The sequence below is a fragment of the Ostrea edulis genome, chromosome 9, assembly GCF_947568905.1.
Source record: "Ostrea edulis chromosome 9, xbOstEdul1.1, whole genome shotgun sequence".
Lineage (NCBI taxonomy): Eukaryota > Metazoa > Mollusca > Bivalvia > Ostreida > Ostreidae > Ostrea > Ostrea edulis.
In genome coordinates, this window is record NC_079172.1 from 4393311 (window position 1) to 4414816 (window position 21506).

The window sequence follows — 21506 nt, forward strand, 5'->3', positions numbered from 1 at the left end:
TTTCGTATGATTCGGATTTAAACAAAGTTATTCTCCGGAAACTTATTTTATTTTTATATTTTGGAATTTTAAATCTATTTTCGGTCACTGTGACTTTGACCTTTGACCCATTTTCTCCAAAATCAATAGGGGTCTTCCTTACCTGGTACATAACAATATCTTTAAATATCATTTGATTCGGATTTAAACTTTCTGAGTTATCACCCGGACACCAAATTTTTCGTTCTATATTCGGTCACTGTGACCTTGTCCTTTGACCTCCAAAATCAATAGCGGTCTTCCTTACCTGGTACCCAACAATATATCTAAGTTTCATTTGATTCGGATTTAAACTTTCTGAGTTATCATCCGGAAACCAAATTTTTCTGAAATTTTCATTCTATTTTCGGTCACTGTGACCTTGACCTTTGACAAGTTTTCTCCAAAATCAATAGGGGTCTTCATTACCTGGTACCCAACAATATATTAAAGTTTCATTTGATTAGATTGTAAACTTTTCGAGTTATCATCCGGAAACCAATTGTTGACGCCCAACCGCCCGCCCGCCTGCATCACCAAACCAATAGCCGAGTTCAACTTTGTTGCAACTCGGCTAAAAATATCTCATATAGAAGGGCACCATCGCGTTACACTCTGCCAATACATAAAAAGATGTATCTTTAGTCTGATATTCGGTTTCTTTTATTTCTATAAATGCACCAAGAAGCGTACACATCCATACATTCTCCACGTCACAATCTATACACATCCAGTCACAATCTATTAACATCCGGTCACAATCTATACACAATCGTTCCCTATCAATTCCGATATTAGCAATACATACATAGACATGTCTGGGCATTCTAAAGTATAAACAAGTATGAACAAGACATACACGTGCATCATCCAGAGCCATCCCTCGAGTCGTTCATCCTCTCGATATAAAAAAGTACGGATTCTGCATGAATCCGAAAAATTGGCAAAAACTTGTCAATAAAACTAGTTTCGTTTCCCTCAAAGTTCGTCCTTGTTTATCATGGAATGAAACAAATTATTTGCAATTTCAGATAAGTCTTTATAGAATTCTAATTCTGTGTCTTGGTGGTAAAGCTGTATTAAACGATCACGGAGAGATTTAAATTTCGCGGCATGACCTTTGAACTGTTGCGTACACGAGTCCTTTAATTTCAATGCCGCTTTTAGCAGGATTTCTATAATACTCTCAAACTCTCGGTGTGGAATGTTCTCCAAATGATCGCCAATTATTTCGCAAAATCCACTTTGTATGAGGTGATCATGAAGAGGAATTCTACAAAAAAACAATACAAATTGGCAGTTCTTGTCGAAATACTCAATTTCAGGTGATCATATATGGCTTTAAATTCAATTTAAAAACCCACTGAAATTCTGTAAATCATTGGAAGCTGACCTCGGGTTGTTGAACAATATATGTGTGATAACTTGTATAGGTACTTCCGCTAGCATCAAATTTCTAGAATATCAAGGTGTATTTAATCACCAGCATTCTGAGCATGAAATCGGACGAATTCATATGTCTTATATAATGTTATTCTCTGATCATTAGGGTGCTCATAGTGTGGAAAAAAAAACCGATAGCTGAACCACCTCCGAACAAAGGAGCGAGCGCTGTAGAAAAACATGACTGGCCGTGCGTTTCGTTGATATCTAAAGAATTGTTTTTAGTTTTATTTGTGTCTTAAGACCTCTAGAAAAATAAAATTCCTGGAAATTTAAGCAGTGTTTTTAGCTTGTCAAATGAAGACAAACATTTTCACGTATATCATCCGATACGGATATGGTGCAGAAGGTTGGGAAATGGGTGAAAATTTGGAAGAATTTTAAGTTCATTTGATTAATGTAATAACTTTTGATCCTTTTTTTACATTTTAAAATAAAATTTACGTGTGATGACGAGTACATATGTATTACCGTATTTACGATACAAAATAGCAATTCTACAATGCAGTAAGAACCTGCTTATGATTAAATTCATACTTTCTTAGAGCATTTAAAACGTAATTATGTGTTTTCCTCCCAATTAATGAACAACTAATGAATATCTTGCGTCACTATATACAGTGGTAACTACTAATAAGTAATCAATATTAAAAATAATCTTGCTGCAAAAATTCATATGCGAACAATGCAAGTTTATTTACACTTTTGTATTCATGAGTGAACAATTTCATGTTGATGCAAAAACTTTTATACCTATATTCATATGTGAAAAATTAAGTTATTTCAACCCAGTCTAATTGTTTTCTTTTTTTTCTTTCATGTATTTCAATATTGGACCATAGAAAATTCAAAATGCTGCAACAAGTTCAACAAAAGGACACCTGCACGCAAATGTACGTTACAATTAAATAAAATGTAGAACAATGTATTCTTTACGTATAGAGCATGATGGGCTGATATAAAATGCTTCTCTTTTCGGCAATATATTCCCATAACCATTCCCTCTTTTAAAACTTACTTTTCATACTGTTCGAGCATATCCTGTGTTGAAAGGTGTTTGTTGTCCTTGGTTACAGACTCATGTTCCTCCATCAGATCTACAACCAATAATAGCGCTCTCTCAGTAAGTTTCGCCAAGTCCTCTGTAGATCCAGACTCTACGCACAATTTTGCAAGAACGCTGAACCCACCAAGTTCCCAGAATTTCGTCTGAGCGTAAGGGAAATTACGAATCATCGCCGAGAGAGCAAATAAAAGCTTTCTCTTCACAGTGACTTCCAATTCCGTTGATAGCGCGCGCACAAAGTGGTGGAGTACTCCTGCCTCAATGCAAAATATTTTCACTTTAGGGTTACTGAAAGTAAACATCAAAAAATAATTGAAAGTCCAAATCGTAAATGTGAAAACAAAGACCCCCCCCCCTTTTTTTTTTTTTTTTTACACTTACTTCTGGAGAGATGTTGCCAACAGTGACGACGATATGGACCTAACATCTGCATCAGAGTCATTTAAACTCTTGATGACAATGTTCATTCCACCGATGTCACAGAATAAAATGGCGTTATCAATCTGAAAAGGGAATACGTAAAATATACTTCAATGAATGTCACAATACAACATTTTGACAATACCCAGGCACACTAACAACTCACGGAAATTAACAATCAATCCATTGAAATTGAAAATAAGTAAATTAAAAGCTTAACAAGAGTTGTTTCAAAACATCTCCTTCACTATAGTCTACTATTACCCGGTGTTGTGCAAATAGTACAATATTCCACAAAATATTCCGAAAAAAATGAAACAAGGCGATGGAGACACAGATAGCAACTTTGACCTTGGATACTCTGACCTGCCGAGCAATAGGTATCATTTGCACGTGAGTACATAAGCCAACTAAGCATGAAGTCTGTAAGAAGTAAAGCATATCCACCTAATCTGTTGCTCAAGATCCAACATACCAGATAAAACCTGTCTGGCCTGGTATTGACCTTGACCTTGGACATACGGATCTGCTGAGCAATAGGGATCATCTGCACATTGGTGTGTATCAACCAACCAAGTATGGAGTTTGTGAGGTAAACTAAACTAGGTAAACTAATCTCCAGTTATCTGTTGCACAAGATGTGGGAGACCGACATACCGACCAACGTGTGCAAAGCTATGGAAAGTGTCATACAAAGATTATTTTTTTTTTTTTTGTATGACGTAAAAATCATATTCATTCCTCGGTCCTATTAAATTAATGTAAAACTTGATAGAAAACAAAATGAAAGTTTTAAATTGTCACTTATTTTGACGCTAGCGTAATAGACTGAAATGAATCCCGTCTGCCTGTCCTCTTGTCCGCTCGTCTGCCTGTCCTCTCGTCCGCTTACAGTCCCACTCAACCAACGCCAGTAAGTAGTCTCGTTACGAGAGAAAAGTTTAAAGTTACACGAAAATTCCTATATTGCTCCACAGAGAGTGCATATGAACGCATACCCTATTATTTTCGTTATGTTCCTATACGACTTCCGTACACACCGAGGTTATCAAAAGTCAGACAGAGACCAGGAAGAAGAAATTGAACAGCTAGTTTAACAACAGGTAGGTGGAACAGAAAGGTTTAGCGATTTGCCATACAGCAAAGTTTAGTATTCAAAAACTCTAGATTGACAAAAATCACGATATATAGATAGGTCACTTTAATATCTATTAATAGGTTTTAAGCTTTTGTACATGTCTTGGTATGGTTCAATCGTAACTACTCGGCTATATCCGTAACCGCAAATAAACCGGTTACGGAAAAGGACGAGCGCGTGATGGTTAACATGGAATTTCGTTAACTGTCATGACGTATTTCACCTATTTTATTACATACAGTTTTTTATAGCTTAACATCGAAAAATTTGCATATCACGGAAACTCCTTGCAGCCAAAGCATCGGTTCTTTACCATAGCATTATCAATTTACATAATATACACTATTAATAAATGAGTAAATTTCTTACATCTATTGCATATTGTATGCGAGTGTATGTGTTTGTATATATAAGTATGTGTGGAAGCATATGTATGTGAATGTCATTGTTCCTAATTTGTTCATTTGTTTGCTTGACCCATATGGGAGTATTCTGCAATAAAGTGTACTAACTATAATACAACGATCATTCTTCCACCACCATCGTCACATTCCTTGACAGTAGCAAAGCAGATTATTTTTTTAACGATTGAATAAAGTAACTACTGCCAATCTCTGTCTGTGAATCAAGATATCATACACATAAAAAACTAAAGGCTATATTTTGATGATGTTTTCGAATACTTGGACATGGTCACCAGCAGCAGAATGTCCTGCTGTTGATTACCGTAACATACGCTATCTCTGCACTGTCGCAAAACGTGACATTATATATACATGTTTTCTCGTCCTCCACGAAGAAATTTTCGATATCAGCGTCAGATTCAATTGATCGGTGTGTTGTGCATCTTGGTGCTTTAGGTGTGGGTGTAAATGTGCTAATCTACTAGAAGCATTACAATCATTAACTGCATACACATTTTTCGATGACGATTGTCGGTAATACGAAGGATTGCTTTAAGTATGCTACCTGATGCAGGTAGTCCAGCAGTGTTTCCATAAGATCCACCCGTTCTGTTGTGTCTATAGAACTCGTGTTCAGCATGGCTGTAAGTTCTATGATTGTCTCGCGGTCTGTTTTTATAGTCATCTGTAATCCCTCTAGATCTTTTTTTAGTTCTTCATAACTCTTGTACTTCTTCTTCGTTTCTTCCATACTCTGAAATATTCAGAATATCAAATCATGCAATACCTTTTGATAAATGCCCTTAACCTGACACACAACTTTGACCTTGACCTCAAGCCGGCTCTATTTAATAGTATCTCGTAAAAACACGCAACAAAACAATATGCCCCGATTTTATCTCGGTGACAAAACATTGATGACATGCATGTACTAAAAGATTGTCGGTAACCATAGCAATAAAAGACAAGAGATCCATGGGTCACAACGTTCACCTTGGCTCTGCTGTTCTTCATCCAAAGATGTTTACCCCATGTGATGACGCCAAACTAACCCCATAAGGTTTTGATTTTGCCAAACCCACACAACATGGGGATGCTTTAATATCAATATGACTGATATGACCTTGCTGTTCCAAAGATTTTTCACCATGCATTCATTTATCATATAAAATTTGACCCCCAATTTTGGTCCCAACTTAACCCCATGATCAATAAAAAAAAATGTTGAATTCAACCAACTTTAAAAAGTTTGCATATTGACATGGTTTAGGCTATCTTTAAAGGACACCCCCCCCCCCACCCACCCCACACACACATTTCCTATACATTCTCATGTAAAACTTTGAATCCTAATTGAAACCCAACCCTTGTCAGATGTGAATCTGCACATTTGAATGGCTGCACATTAATACAACAAACCATGCATGGCCAGTGGATTTCGATAAAAAAAAAAATTTCAAGGGTTATACATGTACATGTATATATATTATAATGTCAAATCTTGATCCCCTATTGAGAGCCCGATTCTCGAAAAACACACCGGGTCATGATTTGATGAAACTTCATTCTGCAGTAGACGCTGATTGCGATGTTAATGTAACTAATCATGGACCTGCTGATAATTATAATGTAACTAATTATGGACCTGCTGATAATTATACCTTTTTAATCCTCATAGTTTGCTATGTAAAACAAATTGATCCGAGACTGTGGACCCACCCTATCTTTTAGGGCCATGATGTGAAATAATTGGAACCTGCACTATGTGGTAAGATGCGTGCATACAAATATGACTACTCATGGCACTACTGATCTGTAAAAGAAGATTTTCCCCATATATTACCATGGGAAACTTTGATCCCCTACTGTGGCCCCATCTTACACTTAAACAAACTTGAATCTGAACTACCTGCGAATGTTTGCATATTGATACGATCAATCATAGCACTGTGACTCTAGAGAAAAAGATTTTTGGAGTTTCCCCCTATTTAATCCTATATAAAGCTTTATTCCCTATACTATTGGCCCCAACCTACTTCCCGGGACCATGATTTGATCAAAACTGAATTTCTATTAACTGATGATGCTTGCATATTAATGTGATAAATCACGGCCCTGCTGTTTTTGAGAAAATATTTCCTCTACATCTGGGGTCGGGCCAGGATTCGACATTCACACGCGCCACCTCGTCATTTCCACCCTGAAATGATTTTTGACGATCTGCTTGTTAACCTTGTTTGCCAAAATGACAACCTAATAACGAGCTTGGATTGTCAATATCATTTATATACATATATTAAAAAACTGAATACAAATTAAAACAATGGGAAAGAATAGAAATTCCAAGGGGGTAAAACTTAGTTAGTATTTAAAGGCAAAACATCCGCTTAAATGATGAGGGCATTCGGCCTAATTGGGGTAAAGAAACTGGGTTACCGACACCAAAACAATCTAAGAAAGTGTTAAATTATGAAGGAAACCGTAAAGAGTGGTCAGTTAATGAAGGAAACCGTAAAGAGTGGTCAGTTAATGAAGGAAACCGTAAAGAGGGGTCAGTTAATGAAGGAAACCGTAAAGAGGGGTCAGTTAATGAAGGAAACCGTAAAGAGGGGTCAGTTAAGACACCGTTAACCCAGGGGCGTCCGTGGCTCATTTAAGGAGGTGAGAAAATGTTTTGTTCCTACTGTCGAAATGTCTGCGCTATTTCTAACTTTAGTCAGGGCTCAACATTGTTCAGAATTGAAGTTGTAAATCGAAATATATTATATAAAGTTATACTCATTTCAAACCCAAGGAAAAGGCAAATGAAAACTTAAAGACATAAACAACGGTTGAAATTTTGGCTGAAACAAAGTAAAAGTTGTGGGAATAATATTTTTAACCCAATTTTGGGCATACAAGAACAACAAGCATACACCAAGTAAACTATAGAAATCTAAATGACAGACAGTACATATAACATGTCCATTTGAAGCATAGTGTGAATGAAGTTGAGAAAGATACGGATGTTAGTTAGAGGGAAGTGAATGGGACGTAGAGGTAGAACATGGGAAGTTTCAGAGAGATAAGGAGATGGATGAGAGTGAACATGAGATGTGTGAAGAGAGAGTTACAGTGAGACTCTGTTTTGAAACTGAAACAGAAATGCAAAAATTTTCAAAATACATGCAATACATTTAAAGTCCTTTTTGGTTGATATTTTTGTTTGAGCAACCTTAGATGAGCGAATGACAAGTCAAAATTCTGACGAGTGACGAACCCTTCATCCCCTTGTAAAACTGTGTCCCCGGGACCAGGATTTGTACACTACCTGATGTAGATCAATGTGACTAATCACGACCCTAGTGGTCCTGCAGGCTTTCAAGTGACATTTTGCAAAAAATAAGGGCTATTTTTAGGGCAAAATTATAGAAAAATAAGGGCCTTTTTTTAAGGATTTTTAAAGGCTTTTAAGACAAAAATAAGGGTTAAATTTACAAATCAATAGGAAAGAAAAAATGGTTTACTCACCATTTGCAAGAGCAATAATACAACAAGAGGCCCACAAACCTTATCGGTCACCTGAATACTAGTGAAAAAGTATCACTACTCCCAAAGGCTATGAAATCTAGAGAAAATTTCCAGTTCTGAATATCTAAGCTAAATTCTAATGTTCACCAACAGTATAAAACAAGATGTGTTCTTAAAACTTCAATGCCCTCAAAAGTGCATACACTGATGAAAGGCTTTAAATAATAGGTGTATTAACATTAAAACATCAAAATATATGACTAATTTGGACTCATCCTAAAGTCATAACCCTGGGTTGTGAAATTCACCATTTTTTGTACATCCTTTTCTGCTATTCCTAAGTATGCATTTAGATTTTATACAGTATCAACAAACTTGCACATAAATACTATATACTAAGTTTGGCCCCACCCTGGGGTCAAAACCCTTGCTCGCCAGGGGAAAATCAAATGGTAAAAGACTACCTGTTCTATCCATTAAGTTTCAATTTAGTATCAAAAGCACTAAATAAAATGTTATTTAAGTGTTTTACACATAAACATTTTATAACAAGTTTGGCCTTGCCCTGGGGTCAGAACCCCTAACCCCGGGATCATGAAATTTACAACTGTGGTAGAGGACTTCCTGCTCTACATCACTATGCATTTAGTTTTTGATACATGTGTGTGGTTCTTGAGAAGGAAAGTTTTGAAAATTTGTCACTTTTGGGCAGTTTTTACCCTGCCCCTAAGCCCCTGGAGTGCTGGAGTCCTGAAATTTACAAGTCATGTTTATCTAAAGCTTCAGTGTTATTTCGGATTTCAAACATTTCAGTTGAGCGTCACTGAAGAGACATTATTTTTCGAAATGTGCATCTGGTGCATAAAAATTGGTACCGTATAAGTTTTACATGTTCCCTCTGTTCCAAATATGTTTTTCAAACCAAATTTGAAAAGAATTGGAATGATAGTTATCAATAAGAAGTTAAAAATGTCTATTGTTCACACATTTAATAAGGACCATTTTGGCCCCACCCTCATACAAAAACCCCTAGCCCTGGATCAATCAAATTTACAATTTTGGTAAAGGACTACCTGCTCTTTCTAAATATCTATTTATTTTCAATTTAGTATCAATAGCACTAAAGAAGATGTCAATTGAGTGTTTTACACATTAACACTATATAACAAGTTTGGCCCCACCCTGGGGACAGAACCCCTACCCTGGGGATCATGAAATTTACAACTTTGGTAGAGGCCTTCCTGCTCTACAACACTATGTATTTAGTTTTTCTTACATGTGTATGGTTCTTGAAAAGAAGATTTTTGAAAATTGGTCAATTTTGGGCTGTTTTTGCCCTGCCCCTAGGACCCCAGGGGTGTTGGAGTCCTGAAATTTACAATTGATGTCCCCCTTGTCCCAATGATGATTCATACCAAATTTGATAAGAATTGGAATGATAGTTATCAAGAAGAAGTTAAAAATGTCTATTGTTCACACATTTAATAATGACCATTTTGGCCCCACCCTCATACAAAAACCCCTACCCATGGATCAATCAAATTTACAATTTTGTTAAAGGACTACTTGCTCTTTCTAAATATCTATTTATTTTCAATTTAGTATCAATAGCACTAAAAATGTCAATTGAGTGTTTTACACATCCCACCCTGGGGTCAGAACCCCTACCCCGGGGATCATGAAATTTACAATTTTGATAGAGGTCTTCCTACTCTACATCACCATGTATTTATTTATTTATTTATTTTTTTTACACGTGTGGTTCTTGAAAAGAAGATTTTTGAAAATTGGTCAATTTGGGGCAGTTTTTGCCCCGCCCTTGGGGCCCCTGGGGTGTTGGAGTCCTGAAATTTACAATTTATGTCCCCCTTGTCCCAATGATACTTCATAACAAATTTTAAAAGAATTGGACTGGTAGTTATTAAGAAGAAGTTCAAAATGTTCAATTGTTAACGCACGACGGACGACGACAACCAATTGCAATAGGTCACCTGAGTTTACTCGGGTGACCTAAAAACTAATTACCCACTCAGAAGATCATACCAGTGGTCATCAACAGCTATATCCAGCATTCAGCACAAACCATATAATTCAGGTGGACTCCCACATGGCTCACAATCAATGCTGAATATAGCTGATATAACCATCAAGATGTCTTCTGAGATGTACATTTAATCAACATATTCATTTTCTGAAAGTATACTATGACTGAATTTAATAAATTCCAACACTTACTTTATGTCAAATTTATTTAAACTTTCAAAATTTGAAAATGTAGGAATTTCAACAAAACATTTGGGCTTTATTAGGATTCTAAAGCTCAAATAAGGAAAATAAGGGCTGTTGTAGAAAAATAAGCAAAATAAGGGCCCACTTGAAAGCCTGGTCTTGAGAAGAAGGTTTTAAATACCTCCTATACATCTCCGTGTAAAACTTTGATCCCTTATAGTAACCATTAAGGAAACTTTAAGTTTTGTATTTCCTGGTCCAGTGGTTCTTGGGGATATTTTTTAAAGATGTCATTCATATATTCATTACTTCTAAACTATCTCCCCTTTTGAAAGGTGTGACCTTTCATCTTAAAAAGATTTAATCCCCTTTATCCAAAGATGCTTTCTGGCGAGTTTGGTTGAAATTAGCCCTGTGGTTCTCGAGAAGTTGAAAATATTAAAAGTTTACGGACAGGCGGACACCAGATAAAATGCGATCAGAAAGCTCACTTGAGCTTTCAGCTCAGGGGAGATAAAAAGTAGATCAAATCATAGGCACGTGGCAATTAATACAGAGATCAGAAAGTAGGACCTAATCAATGATTCAAATCATATATATACTGCATGTGTTAATATCCTATCACTGTATGATTCCTCTCTGCCTACGTCAGACAGGTATTTATTGCCATTAATCATTAACAGGTAAGAGAAAATATTAGCAGATTTACCATGACTTACATTCTCTAAAATATATCTTATAAAACAACAACATTTGAAGCTGTTATATGAAAATTTAAAAAAAAATCTATTGGTTACTGTTTAATCTTATACATGTAGTATGCTAAGCATTTTAATATATAACAACTTGTAAATTCAGAGACAGAGCGAGTGTCTCTGTGCTTATTCACACTGAGTCAGGTGGTACTGAATGTGAGCTTTTTGCACTTTTAAATACCCTATCCATAACTAGCATGACTAAATCTTCATCATAGATATACTATAATATAGAGTAAAATAGTCTTATGTAACAAACATATTCACAACAAGAGGTCCACAGGCCTTATCGGTCACCTGAGTATTGGTTAAAAGTATCGCTAGTACCAAGGCCTATGAAATCTAGAAAGTATTTCCTGTTCTGAATATCTAAGCTAAATTCTCATATTCAGCAAAAGTATAACACAAGATGTGTTCTTAAAACTTAACCCCACCCCCACCCCGCGTGCATTTACTAATTGTTTGTTATGCAATTACACGTGTATGTGCGTCTTGTTGAGAATTTTTCTCGATAAGGACGTTAAACAATATTCATTCAATCGAGAATTTTTCACTCATATTGAGAAGTCAACCAGTTGTAGATGAAGTACCACAAATTTAGACATATGCTTAGCGCTCGGGGCCGTAGCAGTGAGGGTTCTTTATCGTGCCAACGCCTGTCGCGACATGGGACCTCCGTTTTTAAAGGGGCGTGGAAAATAAAATTTGAAAATCTTAAGTTCAAATGGTGTCCATGCCCCTTTAAGGTCATATCTGAACGACCTGTGATTCTCACTTCTAAATGCCGAGCTTTTGACGAAGGACCAATCAAAAAATATTCACGTCTTTAAAATTTGACGCGGCCATAGCACGAGCAGGTCTCAAACTCACGACCTCCCGGTTACGAAATGAACGCTCTGCCACTGAGCTACCGCGACCGGCCTTATACTAATGAAAGAGTTTACATAACATAATATATAGGTCGTATCAGCAGATCTAGAATGATAAAAGACAATAACCACTATAATCATTTTGGCCAGGAACCAAATCCCTTACTCCCTGGAACCCAATCCGTTACCCCCTGGAACCTAATCCCTTACCCCCTGGAACCTAATCCCTTACCCCCTGGAACCCAATCCCTTACACCCGGGAACCTAATCCCTTACCCCCTGGAACCCAATCCCTTACCCCCCGAGATCTGTGTACTAGAATTTCCATTCTCTTTTCTTTGTAATACAAATCTGCCGCAAAGTATTGTATGTAGTATATTGATTTAAAGTGTTTGGATTTGAAATAGGATAAAGAAAAGAGTACAATAAAAATTCATTCTTGATATTGAAAAAAAAAATGTAATAAACATAATAAAATATTTAATATCAGACAACGCAAATTGCTGTGTTATCCTCAAGAGCGTAAACTTTGCAAGAGTCAAGGGTCTTTCAGACGAGACCTTAGAAACATGAGGTCCATTGTCGCTGTAGGTTTGGCAAAATAAAGAACCCTCACCATAATGACTCCACCACCACAAAGCATGAATCTAAATTTATAGCAATTCACCTACAGCTAATGGTGTCTCAATATAATTAAAAATTCTCAGATGAGCATAGATCATCAAACACGCCATATCATTGCTGTTATTTCTGTTTATATACAATTCCTAGTACCTTTGTTACTATACAATCATTGATACTTCTCTCATTATACAATTACTGTTATTTCTGTTTCTATACAATTACCTATATATATCAATTGAATTTTTTTTTTTGATTTCAGATTAAATATTTCACATGGAACAAGAAGTGCAACAGTTTGCCATTATATGCGACCTGTGCAGCTCGACTAAAAATGTTGACAGCTTTTGCAAGAATTGCAGAGAAACTTTGTGTGAACGTTGCTGTGAGATTCACCTAAAGAGCGTAGCATCTCGGGATCATGAAATCATATCACGAATTCAAGCTTCAGCCTATGGAATTGTGGATGACATGAAATGTTCATACCATGGCGGTAAACATTGTGAGATGTACTGTGTCACATGCGACTCAGTCGTTTGCAGAAGATGTGTGACTGACAACCATCGCGGTCACGAATTTGACGAGCTTAATGAACTTTTCAAGAGAAAGCCAAAGGAATTTGAAAACATGTTAATGATTTTTAATGAAAAAATCACTCCAAAATATTTGAAAGAATGCGAAATTCTTGAAAAAAAGCTGTCACAAATTGATGCAAACCAAGTGGTCATGGAATCAAAAATTCACCATCAAGCTGAGGACTTCAAGGAAGGTATACATACTGTCGAGGAAAAATTAAAAAGGATGTTGCAAGTTGCCGTAAATGCTGAAAGATCTCCAGTTCGAAAGTTGCTAATGACAAAAAAAGCAAATTATGCGCAGCTACAAAAAGCCATCAACAAACTGCAAGCAATATTCCAAAGCCGTCACATGACCAATCTTCCTTTACTCCTTACCAACATGCAATGTAGATTAGATGTTGCGTTGATGCAAGAGAACATTGTTGTTTCTTCTGAAATGACTTCCTTTGAAAAAGGTGAAATTCCCTTAGATAAACTTGAAACTTTCTTTGGACAGTTTTGTGTCTGTGAAGTAGACGACACAAGAAAAAGAATCCTTCCACCTGTCAAGACCACAGTATCCAGTGGAAAAGTTATCGAGATGTCAGTCTTACCAAAGACAGATTCTGCTGTCTCTCGCATCATCATTGTCAGTGAGAAGGAGTTATTGGTTAGTTGTGACAGATTTGGCTACCTGATTACTAAAGACAAAGGTCAAGTGCATGCTGAGGTGCTGAAAAGGTATGGACTTCAGGGACCAGTAGCCGCTTTGTCTAATGGACTCCTTTTGGCCATAGATGGACAACATCCCAAGAACATAGTACAAATCTTGTCAAATCATGCTAAAAAGGTGTACTTAAAAATTGAATTCGGAGAGGTGACTGGGATGTACGTGACACGCAAAAGTGAACTCTTCCTGTCAGTGACCCAAGAGGAGGACTCTTGTGGTGAAGTTCTAAAATACGACAAATTCGGGGAGATGACCATGCGAATTTATGAGAAAGAGTCAGGGGAGGCCTTGTTTGCTCAACCAACATCGCTCACGGAAAACCTTAATGGAGATATATGGGTCATCGATGCCGAGACCAACTCTATTGAAATCATTGACAAGTATGGAATTTACAGATTTTCCTATAAAAACAGTGACATCCTGAAGTACTTCAAACCTCATACTCTGACTAATGACTCCAACGCTAATATTCTGATATCGGACACCGGAAACAAGACAATCCATGTTGTAGATCGAGATGGACGGGCCCTACGGTATCTGGACGTTTCTAGTCTTGGTATCAGACCCACTGGGATAACAGTGGAGGGACCTGGACAACTCTGGGTGTTGGACAGTTTCAGAAAATCTTGTTACCTTCTAAATTACTTTTGAACTCTTTAATTCTGCGTTAATACACTGTAGACTATACTTAAACGCTACATGAAGATTATCCTTTAATGCTACATGTATTTTTTTTGTTGGAAAGCATACCATATAGTATATAGCAGTTACGCTGGGTCTTTCTTCTGATGTCACAGTGTTCTAAATTCGTCTATACATCGATATACAAACTTATCTACCTTATGATCTTGTTTGTTTAATAATAATCCTCACTTCTACATTGATATCAACATTACATATGTATGTTGAGACTAGTGTGTAATAACATGCTGGAAGAATATCTTGTTGGTTTTTTTATTGCTGGGTTCTTTTTTTCATGAATGATCGGTGTGTTAAAGTTTCATATTGTATGTGCAGGTGTATTTGGTAAACATTTAATAAATTTTAAAGATTTAAGACTGCATCAGTTACCTACAGAGGGCTTCATGACAGTAAAACCGAAAAGATGTCTTTAGTTACATAAGGGATTTAAAATCCTTTATATTCTGTTTACAAGATACACACTGTACCGAGTCTGAAAAAAAGATCGGTTTACTCACAATGGGGACATGATATTTTAATGAGTGCAGGTGAAACTAATACTAGAGGTACTCTAACACTAATAATAATACAGAGATTAAAATCTCGACTGTAAAACATGACATTGATGGAAACTGCATTATAACTAACATATTAGTTGAAAATAGATATATGAATTTATATGGTCCGAATAAAGATGACTTTCATTTCTACTGTCAATTAGGAAATTTGATAGAAGATATTGAGTTAGACTTTGTAATCATGTGTTGGGACTGGAATGTTGTTCAGGACTTTCAACTTGATTTCACCTTTCATCTGAGAAATCAATTTTAAAACCAGGGAAGGAATTGGAAAACTAAAGAATAAGTTCAACTTAATAGGTCCTTCGAGGATAGATAATCTTGAGACAAAAACGTACATATGGAATAGAATGAAACTGGGGAAACAAACACAACTCGATTTTTTCTTATCTCTGAGGAGTTAATATCATTAGACATTAGTAGAAAATGTTAAAAATTCTACCTAGATATACTGTTGATAAAATAAGAAGCATGATTTTGTATCACTCAGCAGAAAAGGCTAAGAAAAGGAAAAATCGAAAATAAGAATTACAAACTCAGACAAAAGTTATCCTAAAATTATATAATACCTATCATTCAGAAATATACTCATATGCTTTAACGATCTACAAATAGAATCAGTTATTATCTATTATTGCAATGAAAACAATAAAGCTGGACTAGTTCTCCTTATAGATTTTGAAAAGGTGTTTGATTAGGTTTCTTGGAATTCCATATTTAAATTATTGATTTTTTTTTCAAGTTTGGTAAGGGCTATTCCAGTAAAAAATCTACCCCACCCCCGGACGACAAAAAAATTATCTTCTATCCCTGGTGGGGTTTCTGAATAAATCGCTTCTATACTGGGTTGTCCTGGTGTAAAATTCGCTTCTATCCATGGTACCATTTTTAAAAATCTCTTCTATCCCTGTTTATGAACATTACCGATTTACCGTGACTTTTATTAGTAATTTACTTTAAAGTTTATGCGTTGAACAACGTTTTTTAAAAATACTCGGAAACTTCGGGGACTTCTTTGCTAGAGAGCGGAGAGAATCTCGATCCCGATTTCAAATCGGAAACAAAGATGGAGGACTGGAGCGTGGTGGAGGTGTGCTCGTCAGCCTCGTGGTTGAGAGCAAATGCTCTACATGCATACGTAGACACATTCAAAGGTATGCGATATAATTTTACAGTGTAGCATTTATCTGTTGATGAATAGTTAAGCGATTGACTGTCAGTTACTGTTTTGTCATCATTTTGTTTACAACTAGTCTAGCTCAGGTGACATGTGCCTCGCCTCGGTAAGGCCTAAAAAAATATATGTATGTTTCCGCTTTCCCGACCAACCCTAATTTTAAAAAAAATGCTTTTTCAGTGAAGATCTGAATTTTCCGTTTCATGTTTACTCTTTTGGAAAAATACAAGTAACATGGTCCTGTTCTTAAATTTCAACCATCTAAATCAACAGTCATAATTCATTTTTAAAAACACTCTGAAAACATCGACTTTTTCTATTAATCCGAATTTCCTTCATTTTACTTTTAAGGTAATCTGCATTATAAATTATTTCCACTTACTAAATCGACTTCAGAGTTACTGGGTAAGGATTATAAAGTACTTCATACATAGTCAAAATATATTTTCAGTGCATTTTGAGTGGAAATAAATCATTGAAACTGTGCACATAGTTTGTGGAGTCAAAAAACCAGAAATGGGAATATTGTGTACTACATTGTATAATGGGATAGTGCATGTAAGATATTTCAATTTAAATAAAATTTATTTTCTATCATCATTATGATTATTATTGATACATTTAGATTTATATTTAAAGATTGATTAAATTTATTTCACAGAAGACTTCTGAATTTTGCAAAAGAAGAGGCTGTCAATCGACTTCAAAAAGTGCCATACTCAATAGACACTATAGATGGCCATGTTCCACCAAAACCCTGTGATTGGGTATTCCCGGAAGAGTATGAAGATAAATTCAAAAAAACTTTAAAGGTTGATGATGACCTATATAGGAAAGAAAACAACTTTCTATTAAAACCATATGGTCCAATCTGGGAAAAACTTGTTGACATGTACCAATTACAGCAAGATGCTTCTAAATCAGCATACCACATACACAGATACTGTTCTGAATTCTCTTTTCTGACACATTATAGCTTTGCTACATATCGTCCTGATGATAACTAGAGGAATGGTCCTGTTCTTCGTCATGAAATTCAACCAATAATTGATATATCTCGTTTGCCGGACTTTCATTACTTACCATATGAAGAAGCAGTTCAACTTGTTGAAACAATGAAGGAGACAGAGGGCTTTTTGCCAGAATTTGTTTAGATACCTGACTTTTTTCTGCCATCAAGGAACATAAAATACATCCTTGAGAATAGCCCAGAGGAGCTACAATCAGATATACAACCCATCTCACAATTAATTGGTGTCTCTGAGGAGGAAATATATGCATATGTTAAAAAACTTGAGGACAAAAAGAAAGCAAAAGAAGACCGGGAGAGGGTGATGCAACAATTTAAAGATTCGCCTCTTTTAAAATTGACTGTGAAAGAAATGAAACAATTGCTCACTGATCATTTTAAATATAGGTGTCATTCCTCATTAAAACTCAAGGCGGACTTTTTAGTATTGTTACAAGAACTCTTTACCAAAAACAAAATGGATGATTCAAGAATCCATAAAATTGTGAAAGACTTTAAAGATAAAAGTTAATGACCTAAAGCTATGGCATAATGTCATCTTTTATAAAAGTGCAAACTATATTTAATGCTTACATTAACTGATTATTTTGTTTTAATCTTGATATATAGTATTTATGTGTAAAACATTTAAAAGACATCTTCTTTAATGCTATTGATACTAAATTGAAGCCAAATGGATATTTAGAATGAGCAGGTAGCCCTTTACCAAAATTGTAAATTTGATGATCCCAGGGGTGGGGGTTTTGGTATTAGGGTGGGGCCAAAATGGTCAGTGATTAAATCTGTTAACAATTGAACATTTTTAACTTCTTCTTGATAACTACACCATTACAATTCTTTTGAAATTTGGTATGAAGCATCTTTGGGACAAGGCTGACATAAATTGTAAATTTCAGGACTCCTGCACCCTTGGGGGCCTTAGAGGTGGGGCAAAAACTGTAAAAATTGACCAATTTTCAAAAATCTTCTTCTCTAGAACCCCACATGTATAAGAAAAACTAAATGCATAGTGATGTAGAGCAGGAAGGTCCTCTACCAAAATTGTAAATTTTATGATCCTCAGGGTAGAGGTTCTGACTCCAGGGTGGGGCCAAACTTGGTATATATAGTGTATATGTTAAATAATATCTTCTTTAATGCTGTTGATACTAAAATGAAACTAAATAGATATTTTGAAGGAGTAAGTAGTCCTTTACCAAAATTGTAAATTTCATGATCCTTGTGGGTAAGGGTTTGGTTCCAGGATGGAGCCAAAATTATTATAGTGATTATTGTCTTTATCATTTGAAAGACTTCTTGAAGTTTGCTGATATGGTATAAAAACTAAATGCATATGTAGGAAAAGCAGAAAAGGATGTACCAAAATTGTGAATTTTGCAACCCCAGGGTTTTGACTCTAGGGCAGGTCAAAATTAGTCATTTTGCGTTGATGTTACATATATTATGTAATGCCTTTCATCAGCATAGGTTCTTTTGAGAGCATATAAGTTTAAAGAACACATCTTGTTTTATACATGTACTTTTGCTGAATATTAGAATTTAGCTTAGATGTTCAGAACAGGAAATTTTTAGCAGCCCTTGGGACTAGTGATACTTTTAACTAATACTCAGGTGACCGATAAGGCCTGTAGGCCTCTTGTTTAGAACAAAGATGGATACTGTCCAGAGAGTGGCAACAATAAAGACTAAACATTTAGAAGTGTTGTTTTTTCTTTCTGAGTAGAATATTTGTTAACTAGCAAAGCAACAGAAAGGCTGTTTACTTGTAAATAAAGCAATGGAAAGGCATTTGACAATGATCTTTAAAATACATTTATTGTATTAACTTGTGCACATACACAGTGGCATATATAGCAATGGAAAACAGGGTACTGAAATGCTTTTTGCAAGTTTTTCGTGAATTATGGTAGTTATACACCCACTGCATAATCTGCATTGGTGAAAATGCAGTCTGGTGACATTTTATTGTGTTTAGATAAAGAAAAATATCAGGAAACAAAAAGACATGACTGCCTAGCAAGTTCTACAACTAAGCTTCATTCAAAAAATATATAATTCATTGTTAATATTTCATCCTAAATTTTAAATCACTTCTATCCCAGGTCCAAACTTTGAAGAAGAAAAAATATATACATGGTACCATTTTCGAGAAAACGCTTCTATGGGTGGTACCCCCTAAAATATCCTGGAGTCCTGGGGTAGGGTAGATTTTTTACTGGAATAGCCCTAAGTTTTTTTATATAATTTAAAGTTCTTCTGCAAGATGCAAAATTATGTGTAATACAGATTGGCTTTTTTTTTTCAGAAATCTTCGACATACATGTAGGTAGAGGATGCCGACAAGGTGATCCAATCTCTCCATATCGTTTTCTCATTTGTGCTGAAATAATGGGTATTATTAAAGGAACAATCTTTTAATCAAGGGCATTACTACAGTGAGTAAGGAATTCAAACTGTTTCAATATGCTGATGACACAATATTGCAATTAGATGGTTCCGAAAATTCTGTAAAATCTGCTCTCTCCGTTGTTGATCAATTTTCCAAGTTTTCTGGACTAAAGCCAAACTTTGAAGAAAAAAAATGTGTTAAAATTGGTTCATTGTGGCAATCAAAACTGTCAATTATCAAATAAATTCAGAAATCTAAATTGGTCCCAAAAACCCTTTACTGTTTTGGGGATAACATATCATGTAGACTAAGAAAGCAATTCTATGGTTGAACTAAACTTCACTCCTAAAATTAATGAAATTAAAGCACTTGTGTGCTCATGGTCACACAGAATTATATCAACTGCAGGGCGGATTACTGTAATTAAATAATTCATTTTTCCAAAAATTACACACCTGTTGATTAGTTTAACAACTCCCCCAGAAGAAAAGTTAAAAGAAATCGAAAGTATTTTTATCAATATGTTTGGAATTCAAAAACTCCCAAGAGTTGCCAAGGGTAATTTTATTCAAAGCTATGGAAATGGAGGCTTTCAAAAGATATGCCTTGAAACTTTCTCTAAAAGCTTGAAGATTACATGGGTGTGCCGTTTCTATGACAATGCACGTATATCTGGCTAGAAATCCTTTATCTATAACTGATACTTTACCTACAGTTTTGCAAGTAACACAATTTCCATATGCATTTTTGCAGAAACTATTGAAATCCTGTAAAAATAGTTTTTGGCTTGGAGTTTTTTCAGCCTTTTTAGAATTGAGAAAGTGCATTGAAAATCAATGTAGCATTGTGAGTCCTGTATGGCTTAATGAATCAATATGTATTAATAATAAAAATGTCTTCTATAAACAGTGGTTAGAAAAGGTGTATGTTAAATATCAGATTTTTACAATGACAATGGTGAAATAATGTTTTATGAAGAGTTCTGTAATCAAAACAATATTCAACCACGATTTACATTGTATTATGAAATCATAAATAGAATTTTGAAAAAAATTAGATTTGGATACAATTTAGAAATTCATTTCAAAATTAAGGATTATATCTCCCTCATGCATAGCTCTGATCCATTGACGAATTTGGCTCAGGTTTTGGCACTCTAGTTTTCCTTTTAGCTCTTAAAAATTTATTTTTATTTCGAATTTCCAAAATTTCGGCTTGAACATTACTGAAGAAACATTATTTGTCGAAATGCACATCTGGTGCATCAAAATTGGTACCGTATAAGTTTTATATTATGACCCCTGGGTCGAGGCCTCTGCAGGTGGACTCTACAATGGTCTCTACAGCCCAGTAGCTAAGTACTTCGTTACTAGCATGAAAATACGGATGTATATTTAATTGCTGGGATAAAATTTCGAAATTCATTTCAAAATTAAGGATTATATCTCCCTCATGCATATAGCTCTGATCCTTGGATGAATTTGGCTCCAGTTTTTGGCACTCTAGTTTTCCTTTTAGCTCTTACAAGTTTATTTTTATTTCAAATTTCCAAAATTTCAGCTTGAGCATCACTGAAGAGACATTATTTGTCGAAATGCGCATCTGGTGCATCAAAATTGGTACCGTATAAGTTTTAAATTACAATTTAGAGTACATGGTTAATCATTTAAAATTTTGTACCCTCAGTTCCTGCAAACAATTAGCAAAAGTCAAATGGGTGCAAAAGACTTCTATATCATTTTTATGAATTATATATGGAAGAAACCTACATGTGAAACAAAATGGGGAAACGAGTATGATCTACATGTAAGCAAAAACTGGTGCCCAGGAACACTTAGAACAGTCTCATCTTTAAAGTAACAAATGATGTGCAAGTCAGATGGTTCCAATA

General features: G+C 35.4%; 2 protein-coding genes and 1 long non-coding RNA gene across 3 annotated transcripts in view; 2 read left to right on the forward strand and 1 right to left on the reverse strand.

Annotated features, from left to right (window-relative positions):
* Positions 1-658: 658 nt before the first annotated feature.
* LOC125657920 (nucleotide exchange factor SIL1-like) overlaps positions 659-21506 on the reverse strand; it is a 32220-nt gene continuing 11372 nt past the window's right edge. The window contains exons 6-9 of the mRNA XM_048888846.2: positions 5055-5243; positions 2909-3030; positions 2480-2815; positions 659-1291 (exon numbers count right to left, since the gene is read on the reverse strand). Coding sequence (XP_048744803.2) covers positions 997-1291; positions 2480-2815; positions 2909-3030; positions 5055-5243 — 942 coding nt within the window. The 3' untranslated portion in view covers positions 659-996. The remainder of the gene's footprint in view (positions 1292-2479; positions 2816-2908; positions 3031-5054; positions 5244-21506) is intronic.
* Positions 3900-14816, forward strand: LOC125657918 (tripartite motif-containing protein 2-like). The gene is made up of 2 exons (XM_056148311.1): positions 3900-4050; positions 12736-14816. The coding sequence occupies exon 2, from the start codon at positions 12750-12752 to the stop codon at positions 14409-14411; it is 1662 nt and encodes a 553-aa protein (XP_056004286.1). The 5' UTR covers positions 3900-4050; positions 12736-12749; the 3' UTR covers positions 14412-14816.
* Positions 15893-21065, forward strand: LOC125657921 (uncharacterized). Its single transcript, XR_008798353.1, has 2 exons — positions 15893-16173; positions 16858-21065. It is a non-coding gene; the product is annotated as an uncharacterized LOC125657921 (long non-coding RNA).